The 24,139-nt window shown below is 39.1% G+C and overlaps 1 protein-coding gene across 13 annotated transcripts in view; it reads right to left on the reverse strand.

The window, feature by feature from the left end:
• The window catches only part of TAPT1 (transmembrane anterior posterior transformation 1), an 83,535-nt gene that overhangs the window by 33,380 nt on the left and 26,016 nt on the right, over positions 1–24,139 (reverse strand). For 6 of the 13 annotated variants that reach the window (XM_061583901.1, XM_061583889.1, XM_061583892.1 and 3 more), the window contains 4 exons: positions 22,614–22,732; positions 17,146–17,169; positions 13,066–13,228; positions 101–236 (listed from right to left, as the gene is read on the reverse strand). In XM_061583901.1, coding sequence (XP_061439885.1) covers positions 101–236; positions 13,066–13,228; positions 17,146–17,169; positions 22,614–22,732 — 442 coding nt within the window. Of the gene's footprint in view, positions 1–100; positions 237–3,866; positions 3,947–5,890; positions 5,977–13,065; positions 13,229–17,145; positions 17,170–18,644; positions 18,713–22,613; positions 22,733–24,139 lie in introns of those variants that run through there. The other 7 variants (XM_061583894.1, XM_061583895.1, XM_061583898.1 and 4 more) reach the window with 3 other exon arrangements.

The following is a 24,139-nucleotide window of genomic DNA, read 5'->3' on the forward strand; positions in this document are numbered from 1 at the left end:
TTGTAGATAATAATCCTTAGATTTATTTTTAAGAAATACTATTTGGTAAGAATAGAAACAAAAATTCTGCTGTAATTGTAATTCCGACACAGAAGGATACAGACATACAGCACTGCCATGAAAAAATGGGGAATTACACCTATGTGTGCCCTTTTTCTCTCCTTTGGTTCGGTAGCTGTCCAATAAAGAGCATCCAAGATATCTTGACCAAAAGATGAAAACAAACGATCAGCTACCTGGGATGGGGGAAGAGGGAGGGGGAGAGAAAGAAAGAGTTCATATGCCAAGGAGGTTTAATTTTGTAAATAATGTTTCTCTTAAACAAAGGCAATAGACTTTATTATTGCATTAATTACTGCATATTCTTAACATGTCAGTGTGGAAGATGAAACAAAAATCATTAATCAAAACAAAACGTATAATATAAAATCAGTGGTTTCAAAGTTTTTGCTTCCAAGAACTCTTTTCTCAATCTCTGCTGAGCATCCCTGTTGCTTACTTGCTATGGAACTCCTGTGTGTTGCAGAAGTTTTACAATTATCTTTCAAGAGCACACTCATTTCATGTAGAGCGCTGGGCAGACCTATTAGATTTCATCATTGACCTGTGTGATCAGAAGAGCACTATCTAGAACATATTTAACAGCCCTTAGTGGCTGTGCATTCCAGGGAATTATCAGTAACTGCCAACAATGACCTTTCAAAAATGTTTTTTCTGAAGAGTCCCTGACAGTCTTCCAAGAAACTCCAGAATTCAGAACAGTTTTGTCTGTTGATTAAAACTATACTGAAATATTTGTGTGCCATTCAATTAATGTTCTTTAGTTCAACTTATTTTTCACAAAACCAAATTTGAGAGCAAACACTGTTACATATAGATAATATAAAATGATATATATTATCAGTTACATATAGATAATATAAACTGATAATTATATTGTACATATAACACCCCCCCCCAAGAGCCACTGGTAAAACTGTTGGAATGTCACATCGTTTTTACAGCTATCGCAACTGTGAAAGTAGAACTGTGAATGTCCTGTGAAATTGTTTATATGGAAGTACCAGGTTGTTCTCTCTGGGAAAATAAGTCTCAAGAGAAGAGAAGAGTCCAAAGAGCCTGGGAAGCTGTAAGAAAGAGGAAAAAGAGGCATCCTAAGAAAGAAATTTGGAATGGGCACTAAGTTGCAAGGAGAGGCTTAAGGAGAGGAGAAGAGCCAGCAGGAGGATAGGGAGGAAAGACCTGTCAGGGTCTGGATTGCCAGCACACAGACACATTGCCACACCCAAGCAGGAGAGGGGAAAGAAGCCTAGACCATCTTCCCAGGTAAACAGCAAAGGTGTTGTACCATCTGCCCACCTTCTACCTAACAAGAGAGTTTGGCTTCCTAGAGGGACCAGCCAGGAGTAACTCAGCAGTTTCCAGCTAGCAGACAGCTGTCCCCAGATTTCAACAGATTTGTGGTAACATGGGCTTAATATGACTTAAAAGGAACAATGTCTTGGGCAGATCTTTAGGATTCCTTTTAGGAGCCATAATTTTAATAGGAGTGTGTTTCGTGTTTGGTTGGAAGGCACTCCTTGGCGATTTCCATGCCTTCATTGATGTGACAAACACCGAAAAAAGCACAAATGCTTCCTAAACGATCAGAATCTAGAAGGCAGATATAATGGGCGATATCCAGCTACATCATACTCAGAAAAAACAGACTGAAATGAATGGACTTAGACCTTTTGACTCCTATGGCCTGTACCCAATTCTTTAAGAGTATCGTTCTGCTGGTGCATTGTGACTTCTGTTTCCTCTCCCCTTCCCCACATGCCCCCAAATCTGCTTGGGGGTGTGTGTGTCTCCCAACTTTCCCAAGCTGATTTTGGGGGCTAGAGAAGAAGAGGAAGCTCCGTTGAACTAGTGAAGTTGCAGCTTTGGATGCAGCCCAATGTGTCTACTCTATGTATGACTAACATTGAATATCACTCAATGATTTCATTTTTCATATATTCTTTAATTATTTTAAAACTAATTTTATGACTTTAATATTGAGAATTAGCAATACGAAGGCTCTTTGTCACTTCAGCTAGCTGGAAGCCTCAGTTAGTGAAGGGGCTTGTCATAGTTTCTAATGTACACAAGGTGCAGTGTTATGGCATACATTATTGAACGAGCATCAAGAGCTTTCCTACTACCAGACACTCTTGCATGAGACCGATTATCTGGATCCATTTCAGTCGGGTTTCAGGGCTGGTTTTGACACGGAAACAGCCTTGGTCGCCCTGTATGATGACCTTTGTCGGGAGAGAGACAGGGGGAGTGTGACTCTGTTGATTCTCCTGGATCTCTCAGCAGCTTTCGATACCATCGACCATGGTATTCTCTGGGGAGTAGGGAGTGGGAGGTACTGCATTGCGGTGGTTCCACTCCTACTTGGCAGGTCGCCTCCAGAAGGTGGTGCTTGGGGAACATTACTCAGCACCCTGGACTCTCCAGTATGGGGTTCCGCAGGAGTCAGTTCTGTCCCCCATGCTGTTCAACATCTACATGAAACCGTTGGGTGCGGTCATCTGGAGCTTTGGAGTGCATTGCCATCAGTATGCTGATGACACGCAGCTCTATTTCTCCTTTTCATCTTCTTCAGGTGAGGCTGTCAATGTGCTGAACCGGTGCCTGGCTGCGACAATGGACTGGATGAGGGCTAATAAACTGAGGCTCAATCCAGACAAGACTGATGCTGCTAGTGGGTGGTTCTTCTGACCGGATGGTGGATGTCCAACCTGTCCTGGATGGGGTTGCACTCCCCCTGAAGGAGCAGGTTCGTAGCTTGGGGGTTCTCCTAGAACCATTTCTGTCACTTGAGGCTCAGGTAGCCTCGGTGGCACAGACTGCCTTCTACCAACTTCGGTTGGTGGCCCAACTACGCCCCTATCTGGACAGGGATAACCTGGCTTCAGTTGTCCATGCTCTGCTAACCTCCAAATTAGATTACTGCAATGCATTCTACGTGGGGCTGCCTTTGAAGACGGTTCGGAAACTGCAGCTTGTGCAAAATGCAGCGGCCAGATTGGTAACAGGGACCAGACAGTCTGAACATATAAAACCGATTCTGGCCAACTTGCATTGGCTGCCTGTATGTTTCCGAGCTCAATTCAAGGTGCTGGTTTTGACCTATAAAGCCTTACATGGCTTGGGACCACAATACCTGATGAAACGCCTCTCCCTATATGAACCCACCCGTACACTACGGTCAAGATGAAAGGCCCTCCTCCGGGTGCCTCCTCCAAGGGAAGCTCGGAGGGTGGCAACAAGGGAGAGGGCCTTCTCAGTGGTGGCGCCCAAATTATGGAATGATCTTCCTGACGAGGTGCGCCTGGTGCCAACACTGTTATCTTTTCGGTGCCAGGTCAAGACTTTCCACTTCTTCCAGGCATTTTAGCATGTGTTTTAAATTTTTATATTGTTTTAAATTTTAAAATTGTGTTTTAAATTGTTTTTAAAATATGTGTTTTAAATTGTTTATTTGTTTTAATGTTTTTGATTGCTGTAAACCGCCCAGAGAGCTTCGGCTATGGGGTGGTATACAAGTGCAATAAATAAATAAATAAAATGTGAACTTGGAATGACATGCAGAAGGAAACGAAAGTTCTTTCTGTCCACAGTATTATTAGGGCGACAAATTTGCACTACTGTGGTAACTTCAACTGTCATTTATCACCTTTAGGCCAAGCTACAGAAACTCACTGGGATCCATACAGGATTGCTCGTAGGCTTCCAGTCATACAGGGATCACATGGAGACATTGGTTGTATGAAATAGCATTTCCATATGAAGGATGGATCCACTGTAATTTGTAAAAATGTAAATCTCCTCACCCTTGTGAAGGCACTATTTGAGCCAGACATTATCCACCCTCAGCTTAAGTTATCAAAGAAATGGAATTTTTGCTTTTGAACTGGAAAATACAAAAGTGACAAAAAGCAGCCCAGTGAGTAATGTTCTTTCATACATTATGTACAGATAGCAAATTATCCAATGTCTTCCAGTTTCATATATTTTTAACTGTGCCTTTCTGCATACAAAGGCATATTTTGCCTGTATGTACAACTGCCTTGCAAAAGTAATCACACCCGACCAATGTTCTCATATTACTGAATTACAAATGGAACATTGTAATTTCATTCTGTATCATATTTTATTTTGAAACACTGAAACTCAAAATCAATTATTTTAAGGTGACATTGGTTTTATGTTGGGAAATGTTTGTAAGAAACATAAAAACTGAAATATGTTGCTTGCATTAAGTATTCAACCCTCACACATTAATATTTGGAAGAGCCACCTTTCACTGCAACAACAGCTTTAAGTCTTTTGGGGTAGATATGTACCAGCTCTGCACACAGTGTCGGAGAGATTTTGGCCCATTCTTGGCAGATTCGCTCCAGGTCGTTCAGGTTGGTTGGACGTCGCTTGGGGACTGCAATTTTCAAAGAGCGTGACATTCTCAATGGGATTGAGATCAGGACTTTGACTGGGCCACTGTAGGACATTCACCTTTTTGTTCTTGAGCCACTCCAACATTCCTTTGGCCTTGTGATTCAGATCATTGTCCGGCTGAAAACTGAATTTCCTCCCAAGCTTCAGTTTTTTAGTGGACTGAAGCAGGTTCTCTTGCAGTATTTCCCTGTATTTTGTTCCATCCATTCTTCCATCAATTTTAACAAGATGTCCCATCCCTACTGATGAGAAGCATCCCCACAGCATGATGCTGCCACCAACATACTTCACTGTAGGGATGGTGCGTCTTGAGGCATGGGCAGTGTTAGGTTTGTGCCACACATAACGCTTTGTGTTTTCCCAAAAAGCTCTATCTTGGTCTCATCTGACTACAAAACCTTTTCCTACATTGCAGCTGGGGCATTCTCATACTTTCTAACAAAACTCCAGACATGCTTTCAGATGGTACTTTTTGAGTAACTGCTTCTTTCTTGCCACCCTCCCATACAGGCCAGTGTTATGCAGAACTCTTGATATGGTTGACTGGTGCACCGTTACTCCACTCCCAGCCACTGAACTCTGTAGCTCCTTCAAAGTGATTGTTGGCCTCTCTGTGGCTTCTCTCACAAGTGTCCTTCTTGTTTCAGGGACGGCCTTTTCTTGGCAGTGCCTGGGTGGAGTGATACAGCTTCCACTTTCTGAGTATTGATCCAACTGTGCTCACTGAGATATCCAAACACTTGGATATTATTTTGTACCCTTTTCCTAATCTATGCATTTGTATTACATTAACTCTCACTTCTGTGGTCTTCATTTTCCTTCAGATCGACAGTCCGACCAATGATCCTTCAACAGTGGGATTTTTACCCTGACAATGTGACAGCAACTTTAATGGTCCACAGATGGAGGCCAATGGTAAGGTAACTGTGTCCTCAACAGGGCAATTTCTTTCATCTGTGTAAACTGGGAGCTTTCATAGCACAGGGGTTGAATACTTATGCAAGCAATGTGTTTCAGTTTTTTATTTTACTTACAAATGTTTCCCAATATAAAACTGATGTTACCTTACAATAATTGATTTTGAGTTTCAGTATTTGTAATTTAGTAATATGAGAGCATTGTTCAGTGGTCTGATTACTTTTGCAAGGCACTGTATTTAATTTAATTTTGCTGAATGAAACTCTCACCAACAGTATTTTTTTCTAAAAGAGAAATTCCTCTAGCTCCTTCCTAGTGAGATATCCCAACATGCATTGCACTTGGGAAAAACAAACTCACTATAATATTCCTATAGAATATTGGGTGGACTCTTTTAAAAAGTCTCTAAGTTTTGTATTTTAATAGGACTCTAAATGTTTAACCACACCACACAATACTGCACCTCTCTTTAAACTGGACTTACCTAAACCCTACATTCCGGCTCCAGGCTCCAGAAGAATTCCACGATGGGGACTATGTCACTAGCATTATGTACATTAGGAGTTCATAAAGGAGCAGGAGCCGGAGGAATCTAAAAAGAAAAACAAAATGTCATTTGGGGGTATTCAGCGAATGTCTGTAATACTGGAAGAACCCAGAAAGAGCCCACTGAAAAAATCTGGTGGTTGTTGTTTCTAAAAGTTGGGGAGGGGGGGAGAAAGAGAGAATATTTGGATTTTCAGTATGCGCAGATGGAAGAATACGATTGAACTTTTCTATTTATAGGGCAAAACCAGAAAATACATAATTGGTCCATTTGCACATCATGGTAAGGCCACAGTTAGTGATTTACCATTTTCCACTCTAGGCAGAGGAAGCAACAAACCATAATCCCTGGCACAGTGTTACATCCAGCCCAAGGATTGTGGTTTGTTTTGACCATAATTGGTAAGCCATGAACAAACCTTGGTTTAACATCTTCGTTTGAAGAGAAACCAACCACAAACTCTGGTTCACATATCACATCATCGTTTGTTCCTCTTGTTGGCTAAAGGAGCGAAACAGGAGCAATTTGTGCATTAATGGTAAATCATTAACTACGCTTAGCATGATGTATGAATGCTACCAATCTCTGTGATATCAATGGCTGATTCTCAAAAATATCTAGCATGGGCAGGGAGAGAAGGTAAGGGTAAAAGACAGAAAGAGAGGTTCAGAATGACAAAGGGCAAGTTCATATCATGCCATCATGTATAGGTTTGGATCCAAACAGCTACTCGGGGCCATGTAAGGGGTCTCTGCTACCTAATGTAATGTTTTAACAAAGTTAATTTTTAATTAATGTTTTGTTGTTGTTGTTATGTGCCTTCAAGTCGATCACGACTTATGGGCAACCCTATGAATCAGTGACCTCCAAGAGCATCTGTCATGAACCACCCTGTTCAGATCTTGTCAGTTCAGGTCTGTGGCTTCCTTTATGGAATCAATCCAGCTCTTGTTTGGCCTTCCTCTTTTTCTACTCCCTTCTGTTTTTCACAGCATTATTGTCTTTTCTAGTGAATCATGTCTTCTCATGATGTGTCCAAAGTATGATAACCTCAGTTTCATCATTTTAGCTTCTAGTGACAGTTCTGGTTTAATTTGTTCTAACACCCAATTATTGGTCTTTTTCGCAGTCCATGGTATGCGCAAAGCTCTCCTCCAGCACCACATCTATAATGAGTTGATTTTTCTCTTATCCGCCTTTTTCACTGTCCAACTTTCACATCCATACATAGAGATTGGGAATACCATGGCCTGAATGATCCTGACTTTGGTGTTCAGTGATACATCTTTGCATTTGAGGACCTTTTCTAGTTGTCTCATAGCTGCCCTCCCCAGTTCTAGCCTTCATCTGATTTCTTGACTATTGTCTCCATTTTAGTTAATGACTGTGCCGAGGTATTGATAATCCTTGACAAGTTCAATGTCCTCATTGTCAACTTTAAAGTTACATAAATCTTCTCTTGTCATTACTTTAGTCTTTTTGCCGTTCAGCTGTAGTCCTGCTTTTGTGCTTTCCTCTTTAACTTTCATCAGCATTCTTTTCAAATAATTACTGGTTTCTGCTAAGAGTATGGTGTCGTCTGCATATCTTAAATTATTGATATTTCTCCCTCCAATTTTCACACCTCCTTCCTCTTGGTCCAATCCTGCTTTCCGTATGGTATGATGTGAGTACAGATTAAACAAATAGAGTGATAAAATACACCCCTGTCTCACACCAATCAGTTTCTCCATATTCTGTCCTTACAGTAGCCTCTTGTCCAGAGGATAGGTTGTGCATCAGGACAATCAGATGCTGTGGCACCCCCATTTCTTTAAAAGCATTCCATAGTTTTTCATGATCTATACAGTCAAAGGCTTTGCTGTAATCTATAAAGCACAGGGTGATTTTCTTCTGAAATTCCTTGGTCCGTTCCATTATCCAACGTATGTTTACAATATGAACTCTGGTGCCTCTTCCCTTTCTAAATCCAGCTTGGACGTCTGGCATTTCTTGCTCCATATATGGTAAGAGCCTTTATTGTAGAATCCTGAGCGTTACTTTACTTGCATGGGATATTAAGGAAATAGTTCGATAATTACTGCATTCCCTGGAATCCCCTTTCTTTGGAATTGGGTTATATATTGAACGCTTCCAGTCTGTGGGCCATTGTTTAGTTTTCCATATTTCTTGACAGATTTTTGTCAAAATTTGGACTGATTCAGTCTCAGTAGCTTGTAGCAACTCTATTGGTATGCTATCTATGCCTGGTGATTTGTTTCTTCCAAGTATTTTAAGAGCAGCTTTGACCTCACATTCTAAAATTTCTGGTTCTTCATCATATGGTTCCTCCGTGAATGAATCTGTCATCCTGGCATCTCTTTTAGAGAGTTCTTCAGTGTATTGCTTCCATCTTCCTTTTATTTCATCTCGGTCAGTCAGTGTGTTCCCCTGTTGATTATTCAACATCCCTACTCATGGTTTAAATTTCCCTTTCATTTTTCTAATCTTTTGGAATAAGGCTCTTGTTCTTCCCTTTTTGTTGTCCTCTTCTATTTCTATACAATAACTATTGTAATAGTTCTCTTTGTCCCTACATACTAGTCGCTGTATTGTTGCATTTAGGGTTCTGACCGTGTTTCTAACTCCTTTTGCTTTTGCTTTCCTTCTCTCTTTAACCATTTTAAGAGTTTTGTCAGTCATCCACTGAGGTCTTTCTTTTTAACTAGAGGTATTGTCTTTTTGCATTCTTCCCTGATAATGGCTCTGACTTCACTCCATAGTTCTTCTGGCTCTCTGTCAACTAAGTTTAAAGCCTCAAATCTGTTCCTTATTTGATCTTTATATTCTTCTGGGACGTTATTTAAATTGTATTTTGGCATTATGATTGCTTTGTTGTTCTTCTTTAGCTTTACTCTGATTTTCGATACGACCAGTTCATGATCTGTACCGCAGTCTGCTCCTGGTCTTGTTTTTGCAGAAAGTATGGAACTTCTCCATCTTCTGTTGCCAATTATATAATCAATTTGACATTGATTATATAATTGGCCATCTGGTTATGTCCAGGTGTACAATCGTCTTTTCGGTTGCTCAAAAAATGCGTTTGCAAGAAACAAATTATTGGCTTCACAGAATTCAATAAGTCTTTCTCCTGCTTCATTTCTGTCTCCTAAGCCCCATTTTCCCCACAATTCCTAATTCTTCTCTGTTCTCTACTTTTACATTCCAGTCCCCCATGATTATCATCATATCTTGTTTTGGTGTGTGATCAATTTCCTCCTTCTGCATAAAATCTCTCCAATTCTTCTTCTTCTGTGTTTGACGTTGGAGCATAGACTTGGATGATGGTTATGTTAATAGGTTTCCCGTTTAATCTCATTGATATCACTCGCTCAGACCTTGGGTTGTAGCTCCTAATTGCTTTTGCTACATCACTTCTCACTATTAAAGCAACCCCATTTCTTCTTAATTTCTCATTTCCTGCATAAAATATTTTGTAGTTGCCTGATTGAAAATGTCTCATTCCCATCCATTTTATTTCATTCATGCCAATTATTGTAATGTTGCTACGTTCCATTTCTTGCTTGACAATTTCTAACTTGCCCTGGTTCATGCTTCTCACATTCCATGTTCCTACTGCATGTTATTGTACAACATCTGTGCGCATCAGCCTCTGGGCTTCTTTTCAGCTTTGACCCAGCTGCATCATTAGTCACAGGGCTACTTGTACTAGTCCTTTTTTCTTCCCCACTAGCTCGGTGAGTGCCTTCTGACCTGGGCGTCTCATCTTCCAGCACTATCTCGTGTTGCATTTTGGATACTCTGTTCACAGGGTTTTGTGGTAAGAGGTATTCAGAGGTGGTTTATCACTGCCTTCCTCTGAGTTTGGATGCATCTAGGTCTGGTGTCTCAGCTTTGATCATTCCGCCTTGGGTGCCCCTGTTAGGAGTCTAGGCTCTTGGTCTAGACTCCTGACAGCATTGCTCTCAGCTTCTTCAACACTCTCAAACCCCCTCACCACTTTAAGGTGTGCATCCTAAATGGGGAATTAACTTTTTAATTTTTAAGAAACAAGCTGCTTTTGTAACTTCCTTATCGCTATGTGACATGGGGAGGCTGCTTTTCAATCTGCTTTAGTTGAAGGTCTGTACACTGCCTACATAAATATTTATATGTTTGTGGTATAGAAAAGAAATCATCATCATCAAGTTGTTTGTTCACTGAACAAGTCCAAAGATGTGCAATTAAGCATTAACATGGAAGACAAAACCAGCCACTTTTCTTACACAATCTTTACTCGTAACATTTTCCATCTGCTTGTGTTTCCCAAATTTTGATACCTGAGGCATATGGGAGGCATCAAAATAGGGAAACTGGAATTTGATAATTTATTCTACATTTGGGTACATATACACATATATGTGTTCAGCTCCTAGAACTATGGAGAGGCATACTCTTCACAACTATAGGATAGCCCAATTAACATTGCCTCCTAGCAGAATGGAAAGAAGCAGGAGGGCATGGTTATCTCTGGATACAAACTCTATAGGAAATGCAGGGAAGACCATGCTGTCATTCTGTACATCAAAGGACAAGTGTCCAACAAGTTAGAAATCCCAAAAGGGGCAGACTCTTCTACACAATTGCTGTGGGTGGCGATACCAGACCCTCAGAGTATTTTAGTACTGGGTATCTACTATCATTTGTCTGATTAAAATGCCCAAGATGATCTTGAGATCGAGAATAAAATTAAGGAGGCATCCAAAAGAGGAAGTACCATAGTAATGGGTAATTTTAATAACTCTCTTAGACTGGGTACATGTGTGTTCCAGTCATGACAAAGGAGTAAAATGTCTGGATACTCTAAATAACTGCTCTAGAACAGTTGGCCATAGAACCAACCCTAAGTGGAGCCCAGGTTCTGGTGTGCAATGTATTATTGAACCAGCTGGGAACACTGACCATAGGACTGTCAAATTCAACATATATGTAAAATGGACAAATGCCATGAAAATACAATACAGTCACATTTGACTTCAAAAGAGGAATTTTTCCAAAAATGAGGGGATTGGTAAAAAAGAAATCGAAAGGCAAAGTCAGAAGAATGAAATGTCTCCAAAATGCTTGCAGGCTGTTCAAAACCATAGTAACAGAAGCTCAGCTAGAATGCATACTGTAGATCAAGAAAGATACCAGGGCCAAGAAGATGCCTGTGTGGTTAAAGAACAGTGTCAAGAAAGCTATCAGATGTGAGAAGACTTGCTTCAGAAAATGAAAGTCTAGTACAAATGTGGGGAACAAAAATGAACGTGAAAAATGTAGACAATAAGGGGAAAATAGAATTCAGGGAGCACATTGCTAAAATCATGAAGACCACCAACAAAAAAAACTTTAAAAATCTTTAAATACACTAGTTGCAGCTAGGGAGACAGTTTGGACAACAAAGGAGTCTAAGGTCTGCTAAAGGAGGTGCAGAGAAGCTGAGTGAATTATTTGCATTTGTTTTCACAGCAGAAGATGTAGGGCTGATTCCTGTGCCTAAACTAACTTTGTGAGGAAGAGAGTTTAAGAAACTGAGGCAAATATGGAAACAAGAGATGACATTCTGGGTCTTTCTGACAAATTAAAAACTGGCAAATCAGCAGGTCTGGATAGCATTCACCTTAAGAGTTCTTAAAGAACGCAAAACATGAAATTGCAGGTCTTCTAACAAAAACATACAACTTGTCCCTAAGGCTAGTTTCCATACCTGAGGACTGTAAAATGGCCAATGTAACACCAATTTTTAAAAAAGGGTCCAAGGGGATGCAGGAAGTTACAGACTGGTTCACTTAATGTCAGTTCTGGGACTAATTGTGGAAAACATTGTTAAAGAAAGAATTACCAAGCATACAGAGAGACATAGGAAGCTGTCGTAATACTGAGTCAGACCATCAGTCCACCTAGTTCAACACTATCTATACTGACTTGCAGCAGCTTTCCAGGATTTCAGAATCTCAGAATTTCCTAGCGCTACATAGAGATACTGAGAATTGAACCTGGGATCTTCTTCATGCAAAGCCTACCACTGAGCTATGGTTCAGACCCCATCAACATATATGTGAAATATGTTTTGTTTGCTTTAATTATTTTATTTTGATCCCATCCTTTCTCCAAGGAATTCTGGGCAGCGCCTCCCTACCCCCACCCATTTTATCCTATCAACTGTGTGAGGCAGATTAGGCTAGAGAGACTGGTTGGCCCAAGACCATCCATTGAGTTTCATGGTTGAATGGGAATCTGAATCTCCTCTCCAGTTCTAGCCAAACCCTCTACCCACTGCAAGCAAATATGTCTAACATAGCACTACATGCTTCCAGACACAGATTTGCAAACCCTGCCTCAAGTAGTAACAATTATTATTGGTTCCACTCCAAAAATCATGGCACTCATTTTGCACAACCAAGCAGGCTTAGAGCCAGTGTGGTCGACTGAATACAAAGTAGAACTTGAACCAAGGAGACCCAAGTTCATTTCCATGCTCAGTTATGAAATTCACTGTTTGACCCTGGACCTGTCACTTTCTGCCTAACCTGCCTCACAGAGTTACTGTGAAGATAACTCTTACGTATGCCATCTTTAATGTACAAAGGAAGGGTAAATCATCTTCTTTGGCTAGTATTACTACTACGATTATGGAAAATCAGTTGTGAAACTAAAGGGACTTTGAAAAGGAATTTGCTTTCTGACATGGGGGTTTACTATTCATAGAAAACAAAGTCAAAATCCCTCCAGACATGCCCAAATCCAGGGGCACACCTGAAAAAGCTCCTGAGATCCCTACCACTATTTATAAAGTTCTTAAGAATTGGGCTATGAATATATCTATTAAAATATTGCATGAACATACATCACATTTTGCAATTGCTGTTTTTAAACCAATTAGAATTTTGGCTACTTACAAATACTAAAGAAACTGAGGCATACAAAACATATTTATTGCTTGTCATTGTTGAAGAAAAAATGAACTTTATCCTATAACAGGGCAGAGAAGACATTAGAAAACTACCAGAATTCTGTTACCACATTGCTACCTCTGGTACGTCTGGGAAGGAAGCCTGTTTTGACAGTTGTTCTGATGCCAATTTGCTTACCTCGAGCATATTATAGATGATGTAGAGTTTAATGACAGACTGTCCTCTTATCAGGTGGTACATCATGGAATAGTCAACATAGTGCATCATGAAGTAGCAGATTACCAGTATAACTCCTTTGAAAATATCACACACCTGAGCAGGCTGTAGCAAACGTCTATCGCTGAAATACATCAAGGACACAAAACAAAGAGTACATTTTATACGGCTGTAAACTGTAGCTATATATTGAATCAGTCTTTCAAAGTACATAAATAAGCCCCAGAGCCATTAATTTCAAAGCATTACTCACACTGAATGGTATGTTTCTTGTTTAAACAAATGCTCAAATTTAATAATAATAATAATAATAATAATAATAATAATAATAATAATAATAATAATAATAATAATTTAATTTATGTGTCGCCTATCTGGCCAATGGCCACTCTAGGCGACGTACAAATCAGTTGCAGTAAATGCAGCACAATAAAATACACATAAAATACAATATAACAAGGAAACTATAAATAGAAATGATAACAGATCAGAGTAATAGGCAATTAGTCCTGAAAATTAACCCTCCCCGGAAGTCCCGAAGGCCTGTCTGAAAAGCGAGGTCTTCAAGGCTTTGCGGAATACATTCAGGGAAGGGGCATGCCGAAGATCGTACAGGTTTTGCTTCCATTCAGTCTAGAACTGATAATTTATACTTAACTCTTTAGTGTGGGCTGCTCGGCATATAAAAGGATGCTGAAGGTGATTTGCAAGAGGAGATCAGGCAACCACAAACCTCCATAAGTTTTAATTCAATAAGGTCAAAGCTCCAAGAGGTGACCCAGAATATCCAAAATATGATTTGCAAACAAAACTTTGCTCACAGCATGCTGTATGGCTTTGCATTTGGGAAACTCAAAGAAATGTAGGGACATTTGTAGAGGAAAGCTTTGGAGGTTAATTGTTCTAAAGAGGGACCATGAAGTAATGGTTTCCATACTTTTTGTTGCTGGTCTCCTTCAAATTAAACCAGTTACTAGTGTGGGTCTGTTTGTGGTTTCCCAATATTTGAAACTTTTGCTCTAATTCTGTTAGGACAAGCAGAAACAACCCAGGATTTTAAACCAACAAAACAATGGTTTAAGATCCTAGATTGCTCTGACGCTGGTAACCATTGTTTCCTGATTTGGATGAAACTGGAATCTAAGGTTATTCAATTAAATGTAGAATTTCTCACTGCATTCAGACATGTTGCAAATGGAGGAGTGAAGGGGCTGTGCACACAGGCACAAGGATACCTCATATCTAGCTTTATAATTGGAGTATAATTGTCCAATGTGGCCATTATGTACTTTGAATTCCATTATGACTGCCTGAACCAAAAAATAAAATGGATCATATCGATAACAAGGTAGCTAGTCAATCTATCAAATGAATTCATTCATTCATTCATTCATTCATCAAATGTCTATTCCGTCAACTAATTCAAAAGATGTGTGAACACATTTTGAGTGAGCACATTACCTAAGCATTGAAATTTGACCACATACTAGCAAGATTTTCTTTATAAGGCCAAAAGCTTCACTAGAATGGCAGTATGACAAAATATTCAATGGAGTGAACATTTGGTTATAAATTATCTAAATGCACAAGACCAATGCAAAGCAAGATTAGCTCTTAGCATACAAATGCAAGTACTGCTATAATCTCAGTTTAATCTCATAGCACAACTCTGGTTCAGTCCAACTCAATTAAATTACAGAAAACAGTGTTTCCAAACGTTGAGGCTTTTTTATTATTATTTAGAAGCTTTTGTTAGTGTTCTTAATGATAGTGGATAATTACATTATTTCTCTAGGGTCCACCAGGCTTTCTATTATCCCCTGAGCATTTTCAGGTTACAAGCATACCAAACAGCCAAGTTCTTCTAAGAGCCAAACTAGACACAACATAGTACTGCCCCAATCACTGCGAGTGGGTAGTCTGATTTTTAGAGTAAAATTAATACTGAACCTTCCCTGCTCTTCTCAGTTTAGCTCCAATACTGAAGTTACCACAGCTGAGGGAAAATTACTTGGAGAGGGGATTCTGGAGAGGTAAGTGGTAGGCAGGCAGAGGAATCGGCATTGCTCACTTGCACACCCCTTCTGATGTCTAACCCCCCCCCACAGACCTCCCCTCTCCTCTTTCTGTGTAATTAGAATATACTGTTTACACACTCACAAAATTGGCTACAGTCACATCCAGGTTATCTCCAAGCTCTATCACAAATCTCCAATAATTACCAATAGTCGCACCTTATCTTAAAACAACTACGGTATGCAAGAGAGTGTGACCAATGGATGTTCAGCCCAAACTGCTCCAAAACAAACATGAACAACTTTCACAAAATCTGTAAGGTCTTTTCTACCTGAGCTGCAATATATGTAGTAGATACAAACAAAATTATTGTTGTTGTTGTTTGTTATTGTTATTATTGAAATACCTGAGGCTAGTCTAAGGAAACATTGGCACATATGAAAGAATATGTATGGCAACTTTGCAGTGTAAATCAGGGTTTTCCAAATGCTCATATCACATCAAGTCCCAAAGAGATTGCAGTCAAGAACTACCTTTATTACACACTACTATTTTAAAGAAATTGTGTACCTGTACCACATAATCAGAGAACTGACTCCATCTGCTGGTTAAGAAGAACATCTGCATAGGCACTGCTGACCAAAAACTAGATTAACATGAACTACACCTGTACTGAACATTATTCAGTGAGTAAACAAAAGCTTCAGAATCACACTGCATGGAATTAGACTATGCTACGTCCCTCTGTTTGAACAACTGTTATCAAAATTGTGCAACAACAAATATTCTGTAGCAACTTCTGAAACATGCCTTACCCCAATCCTGAATATTAATCCACTTGAGTGCTGACATTATTTATGTTTTGGCGTCAGCTGTACCCATCTCTTTCCATCAGCCCCCTCTTCTATCACCAATATGCCCCTGAAATGGCATCCAAGATTTCCAAGGCACTGACCACAGCAGCTCTGTTTGTCAATTCGAACCTCGTGCTAAACCACGGCATGGCATGACATCTGAAGTCAACCAAATGTCTGAACTCCGTAACTAGTTCATTATTCAAAAATTCTAAATGTACTATACTGAGATGCTGCCTGACAATTAGGACAAAAAATTCTGAAATAAGTTATCTATTTCTTACATAATAATTAAATCAATATGGTTACCAGTTTTTTAAAATGGCGCCACGATACAGTACATGGTTTAGGATGGAAACTAGAAGCAAAACAATATATTATACTTTTATTTCAGACGTGGAAGCCTGGGCATGAGAAGAAGGAACTGTGTTTAGAGGAATACAGTTGCATGAAACTGCATGCCATGGCAGCCATGCTCTTCCAACCTTGGTTGTCACAGTTAACACTCTCAGTGTCAGTCCTAAAGCTCTGCATCCTCTAATCCAAACCTTTTCCTCTGTCTCCTGCTCAAGCAGCTGTGCTGTGACCATGCCTAGTTATGTTAATTTCTTCCAAAAACAGATGCCTAGACAAATCAATACTAGTATGCAGAAATCTGACATGGGACATGTGGGTTATCTGCTTTCCCTTACTTAGCAAAGAAAAAGGTAGGAATTTTCTAAGATTTGCAAAATCTCAGAGAAAAGGCAGTAAGCTAATTTCCCCCGATGGTGTCTGGGGTCAAGGGAGGCGTTTCCTGCTTTGCTTGTACATGTTTACAAATATTGTGCACTCAAAGGTTGCCTCATTTGACAGTGCTCAAACTGTAACAGATCATTCACACATTGTTTTTAGGTACAGACTAAGTTTTTAAGAGCACATCTAAAAGCACAATGTGTGACTAGAGACACATGTTTGGAAACACATACATCATTCAGATGCACTCAGAGAGTCAAGACTGGCTGTAGACACATAAAAGCGCGGAAAGAGCCCAATACTTTAAAGCATGCATTTTGTGTAAAAAGTATTCAAAACAAGTTAGGGACTTCCATAGTATGTTTGTAGCTTGATTAAGAACAAAACTACATGCGCACAGACAACAACATGCTAAGAAAGAAAAGTCAACACCAACCTCATCCTTAGGCCTCGGTGAGAGCTGTCTCAAAACAAACAAGGCAAAATGAGAAACTGCACGAAGATTATTAAAGTTTCAGAACACTTTTCCTAAAGAAATTTATCTTAAAATTAAATGGATGAGGTACTTTATATAGGAGACAATAGTCTCCATTATTTTAACTCATTATTGTATCTTAGCATGCACAATATAACTGTCTTTATTTTTGTGTGCGTATGACTAAGTCAGTCACATGGGGGGGACAAGAAATAATTGAAGTAAATTACTCTGTGTGATTTAAGATAAGCTTTCTAGTAACATTTTAATAAACCATAGTTTATGAAGCCATGAACGTGTGCTCCTCCCATGGTACCCCTCTTCTCATGCCAGTTTTGGCACTTTGTTCTTTGCTTGCTTTAAATCAAACTTCTTGCTTACATCCAATCCAGGGAACTCTGGCTTAATTTCTGTTCCCACACCTGGTTTATTATCCTAGTTTGTTAACTGACATTAAACCAGAGTCCCCCAGTTCAGATGCATGGGAGAAGTATGGCTTAATACAAGACAGGAATGACATGCTGAGCCAAGAAAGACAGTCCGAACTAGGGCATTCTGTACTACATATTAATGCAAAGAAGCAGGGACTACAATACGAATAACACTTCCATCTGTCTCCAGTTTACATCTGAAGAACCGCTTGGAATACAAAGGTGCTCTTGTGTGAACGGAAGGCAATTCTGTCTGAGCAAGATGGTCCTGATTTCTGAAGACTCCTTTCCATACCAGCAACCTGTGCTGTATCTAATGCTGGTCTTGGAGGGGCTTCCAACCTTCAAAAGTAGCTTTTCAGGGCAAAGGGGGCAGCAGCACAGAGGAAAGGGCAAGAAAGCCCATTACATGAGCAGAGTTTCACCTGTATATTGATATTTCTATTTCATAAGCAGTTAATACATAATATTTTGCACCAAACCTGTAGTGTCCACAAAGTTTACTGCCCATACACAAAAAATATTAGTCCACCTAACACAACAATTTGTGGTCAGTGTGGAAGAAAAAAGAATCATGAAGAAATGTTCTTGCCTGATCCCTGGAATTGATTTTTTACTTGCCACAGGCAACTTGGCTAGCAGCTATTTACATGCCGTGCATAACAATTAGTTTAACAGCTTCTGTCAACGGAGATTTGACTATTAGGAATGTCAACATATAAGTAAAATTACATGGTACCTCTGGAAACTGGCAAGACAACCTCGCAAATTTAATATAAGAATATATGTTAATTTAACCATGTATTTCATCACCTCCCTAAATGTTTTCCAAAATATGTTCTACTGCAAATGATAGCATTTGTTTTTCTTTAAATTGGCTCACTCCTATAGAAGCCAGAGAAATCTATAGAAGTATGTGGTTAATCATTTGATACTGCCTTTTTAACAGCACAATTTACAAGGTTACAACTTAGGTGGAGGTATCATGTAAGCTGATAGCACAGAAGAAAAATCAGTATATATACTCACCATGGAGGAGTCTCATGTGACATCACATTCCATCCTATAAAGGAAGTGAAAGTGCTCTTCCCTTCAGTCTGATTTACAAGAAATAAAAGAGAAAGAGAGAGAAAGAAGGTTGTAATGTTGCTACACTACGTACGTTGACCATCATGGATAAGAGGGAAAGCGATTGAAAACTTTTACTTTCCCTCATGAAGCACATACCGATTGCAGCAGGAAAAGAGTATTTTTCTCTTTGAGAAGAATAGAATGAGTCATATCTGCCTAATTAAGATTTTTTGGCGGTAATTGAGAGCTTAACTCAGCAAAAAGGAGTTAGATCAAATTTACTATTGTCAAACTTCAAATATGAGACAAAAGAAATGAGAAGCAGAGAAGAAAGCCTGCATTTCTAAAAATCTTGTATTACCACTCTTTTGAGGAATTAAATCAGTTGATGACATACATACTATCTACCAAAAGAATGAAAACCCTATAGTCTTTAGTAAGGGGAATACAACAGTACATATATGTAATTGTCAGAAAATACAAACTGATCCACAAAATGGATTACGTTAATTAATCTGTCTTTGGGATCACACCATAAACGTGACAGACTTGTATTCACAATTATTTAAAATGTAGTACTTTTGACACAACAGAAAAAAAATCTTAATGGAGGAGAAAGTGTGTTTCCCCAAAAGAAATGAAAGTTATGGTGAGGGGACCCACTATTTTCTTGTTATCAAGCAAGACTGGCAAATATTACTACCGTATTTAGTGTAATGTCCCCTGGACACTGACAAACATAACTTTGGAAAAATTGCTGTAAGCTGTACATCATAGAGGACACAGCATAAATACATAAATTATGAACAAATATTTGCCTAAAAGAACACCTTCCAAGGGGCAGATCTCCCCAAGATTGGCTTAATGCTGCAGCTCTAAATCAACAGTGGGAGGAAGTATTTTGATGCACTGACATCTAGCTTGACATATTTTTCCACAGCTGTGGCTCTTTCAGACTATGTCCCAAGTGCTTTTTTCTCCCTTGCTAGACCCCAATCTGCTATCTGGATCAGCAATGAGTCACACAGCCTCATTTGGCTTGCAGAAGTCAGGTGTACTGAAGCAGTCTGCATCTGGAAACACCTTAGATTCTCAGGCATAGAAGATACCAGTAAGTCTTCATTGCATGCCTACAGAAGAATATCTTTAAATACAAACACATTTTTAAAAAGTAATTAACTAGCTAAACATCTATCTCAAATGATCCAAAACATCTCTGGCAGTCTTGAAAGGAAAAAAAACCCAAAGGTGCCCAAGTGTAAATGAACAGGAAACAATCCTACCTATGAAGCAATCTCCTTACTCTGTTTTTATCTAGTCCAAGAATCTGGATGCAGAAATATGGCTATATGTGGCTCACTATTTGCATTTAACACTATTCATGGCATCATGAATTAGGATTAATCTCAAAAAAGAAAAGGATTGTTGTGCTTTCAGAGCAATAAAGAATCGGAGAGTAGAATCTATTTTAAATAATCTCTAAGAGACTAGAATAAATGAAGTGCAAACAAAGGATGGAGATACAGAATATTTAAACTCTCTATTGAGATCCTGAAAAAAACAGAATGAAGAGAGGAGCACTTTTTGTTTCTACATAGAATGGAATATGATGTTGTGTCTATAAGAAGATCTTTAAAATGCAACTCAAGCAAACCAAAGGGAAGAATACTCACATAATACTGGAAGACAATCTACCCAATTAGATTTAGTTATTTCAGTACTTTATTTCCCAGAATGGCATTGGTTAAACATTGATAACATTGTTGACATTGTTAAAAACATGCAAAAATCAAGGAACGTGAAAACAGCATTTTTTTTTAACCATAGAAGATAACATTTATATAGTGAATTATAAGCAAGTATTAAGCACTGAATAAAATGACCCAGTTAAAAGAATTTATAAAACAAGCTGTTTATCAGATAGCATCAGAAATATATTTACAGCACAGTTCAAAAGGGATATTTTATTCTGAAAAAGAAGAAGCAGGTAACCTGAATCTTTGTACTTAACAAGCCCACTGAAGTAAATGGGCAATTAATATCAATTTTGATGTTTCTGGATTGTACAGAAGACTACTCAGAAGTAAGCTCCATTGGATTCAATGGGACTTACTCCCAGGTAAATGTGTATTGGATTGTAGCCTAAGCTGCTAACGTTAGTAGTAAGTTTTTCTCCAGTCACAACTGTTTTAATAAACAAATAAGCAAACAATAAGTAGAATCACCCCTGGCATGGTGTACTTGGTAAATTCCCCTTGCTATCATCAAGAATGTGAAGTTTAATTGGTAACATGGTTGATCTATGCAGGTAATAATAGTCAATATTTTCTTTCCTCAGGAAGGACAGTTAATAAGATGGCCACCACATTTCACCATGGTTTCAAGTTGGCTTGTTTCAAACAAACCATACTTAACATTAACCACAGTTTGGCCAGTTTGGCCAACATGACAAGCTGTGGTTAAGCAGAAAGTCCTCCAAACAACCATGCCAGAGGAGAGGAGAGTGCACGAGCCTGAGGCTGACAGCAAGTTACTCACATCACCCTAGATTATTATTTAACATGCTCTGTGACTGCTGCCACTATTGAGAGGTGGCTAAAATGGTGTCAACTATAATAATCCTATTATTCTACATTACCACAGATGCTAAGTGAGCCTTGTGAAAAGACTTCTCAAGCATGTTCCATTGATCATGAGATAGAAATCGAGAGGACTGTCCTCTAGCATTCTACAATATTTTCCTGCAGGAATTAAAATACTAAGGTAAATTTCAGAAGGTTTAACCTTTCCATTTAAGAGTATATCCCAGAGTAATCTCCACTTGCAAACTACTCCTTTATAAATACAAGTTGTTTGTGGAAACACTACATGAGCAATATCTGTCACTGCAAAGGATTTTTTGTGTGCAAAGGAACTTCTCCCCATCCCTCTCCACTCCCTGCCCACCCCCATGCCCTCCCTAAATCTCTTCTGGAGAGTTGGGGGAACCCACAGTTCAAATCTAGGGGCTTGTGGAGAGAGGAAGGGAAAGTTCTGTTGTGCAGCCAAAAGTCCTTGCACTGATGGAACTACTTCATTGGATCCCACCCCATATTCTTAACCCAAGAACAGAAGTGGGGAGCCTCACTCCAGACCTCTCTATCTGGGCATCAAGACTTTCCCTAGCCACACCCCTTCTTGCCAGGCTATGCTCCTCACCAGTCCTGACTCAAACCGTCCTTGAGAGTTTTGCCTGGCTCGAATGTGTCCTTGGACTCTAACACTGCCTTTTGTCTGAAGGACCGAGAGGGGTGTGTCTGTAAAAAGGTAAAATGTACATGTGTTGCTGTACCCACTTTTGCCTCTGGCCCAGCAAGTGGCCCCCAGAAGGCTGCCCAGAAGACAATGTAGCCCTCAAGATGAAAAAAGTTCCCTGCCTAGAATCTTGCATTTAAATATTTATAAGTTGTAGCAGAAGCAACAACACTACACAGTCTTGCTGTATAGTTCGTTCCATTCCCCATATCCCACAGTTTTCACATGTATAATTTCTAATCTCACCATTAAGCAACTTCTATGCACCTGTATCATTATTAAAGGGCAATGTGTAAAGGTATCTTTCAGGCAGAAATAAAATAAAACATGTAATTTCAGCCCTTTGAAGAAACGTAATAGTGTAGTAAAATAAAACCTAGAAAAGATGTTCCTAGCATGTCCTTAAATTCTATATGCTCCTCCCAGAATTTGGTGTTAATTGCTATGCAGAACTACAAAGGGGTGAGGCTCAAAAATGAATTGCAAGTGTTAGGATTTGTTGTATTGTTTTGTTTTCTGCATGAACTGTTTGCAATTTCAAACAAATTCAATCCTTAACACAGTTAACTAGGTCAATTAAAGCAAAGTTAGATCAACTTAGTTTAGCAAAGTAAAAGAAATAAAGAAACTTACCGCAAGCCATAACAAGGCAACGTGATGAATCTGAACACTGCCAGAAACACTCTCAACGGAAGAAGCGTGAACACATACAGAAAAGCATCCAGGCACAAAAAAATTCCAAAAATCATCAACTGGAGAGTAAAACACACATACACACGCACAAAAGAAAGAGAAATCAGAGTTAAAAATGTCACCTTTAAAAATTCCATCTTGATTAGCATTACAGTTCTTAAGCCTATAAACCCCCCCCCCCCAAACACACACACAAAAGACCTAACTAAAACCACAGTATTCTTAAGCATAAAGGACAGAACGTCCTGCAAAACCAGCTGCAAGCAAACTTATACTAAATATTTCTGGAAGAATAGGTAGGTGTGTATTTTCCCCTAAACCTAAATGTGTGGTACCATGCCAGAAAAGTAGTGGTGGTGTTTTTATGAGATTAAAGCACTATTTGTTTAGTTTGATGAACTCTATGAAACAGAGAGCTTGCTATGGGCGGTATAGAAATCGAATTAAATAAAAATAAAAAAAATAATTCAATGCATATTTGGAAAATGTTCAACTAAAAGCCTGCTCCATAAGATTCAGGCAAAGTTTGCAAACGTTCATGGCTCAATGATTCCAATCTCTACTCAACAGATGAATTGTTCTTGGACACAATTTCAGGTAATCAGCCCTGACCTTCCATCCACATTATGCTGACTACAGTCTTTCTGAACTAAAAACAGGCAGAATTTATCTTAATTTTGCAAGTTTACCCTCACGTAGGCAATCTATAGAATAATGTTCAGTTTTGAGTATGTCAATATTTTTCAGTCTGCGAAAGAGGTAATCCTGGGATTCCTTAAGAAATATCAGTAATCCACCACTGATCTTATTATGCAAGCTCCCTATGTATTAAGCACCTTCCTGGGGCCACGCTCATTTCATACAGAGTGGCAGTGAGGTCTAACAGGCCTGGACAACATCTCATGTGAACTGAATGTACGTTCTAGCCTGGAACATGGTACTAAACCCTCTGATTATACAAGGCTCCTTAGCAGAAAAAAAAAAGGGTGTGGAAAATGTTTCCTGAAGATAAAAAGTTTGGAAATCATTAATCTATGTCCACTTGTGTTATGTGGTAACTGTATAGTATGGAATTATGTGCTGTAATGTTATCTTGTACTGAGTTATCACTTAAGAAATTAGTCTTGAACACTTTTTTAAAAAAAAAATTAGATTGTTCATCTAATTTAATCAGACTGAAATCTAATTTAAATTTCTAGAAGTCAAAATGGGAGTGGGGGCAAAGCACCAATGTATTCTTATATTATGCCATCCAGCCAATATTAAGTTAAAGTCTCAGTGATAGAACAAAGCAGGTTCTTACGGGACTTTTTGCATCCTGCCTAAACCTGCCCTTTGGAATCTCCAAACTGGCTCACTACACAATGCATAATAGCTTAGTTAACAACCTTATAGTTTAAGCAAAGCGCGCGCGCGCGCACACACACACACACTAAAACACAGTCCAGTTGAAGCAGGAGTATAGG

This window comes from Rhineura floridana, chromosome 9 (genome assembly GCF_030035675.1).
Source record: "Rhineura floridana isolate rRhiFlo1 chromosome 9, rRhiFlo1.hap2, whole genome shotgun sequence".
Lineage (NCBI taxonomy): Eukaryota > Metazoa > Chordata > Lepidosauria > Squamata > Rhineuridae > Rhineura > Rhineura floridana.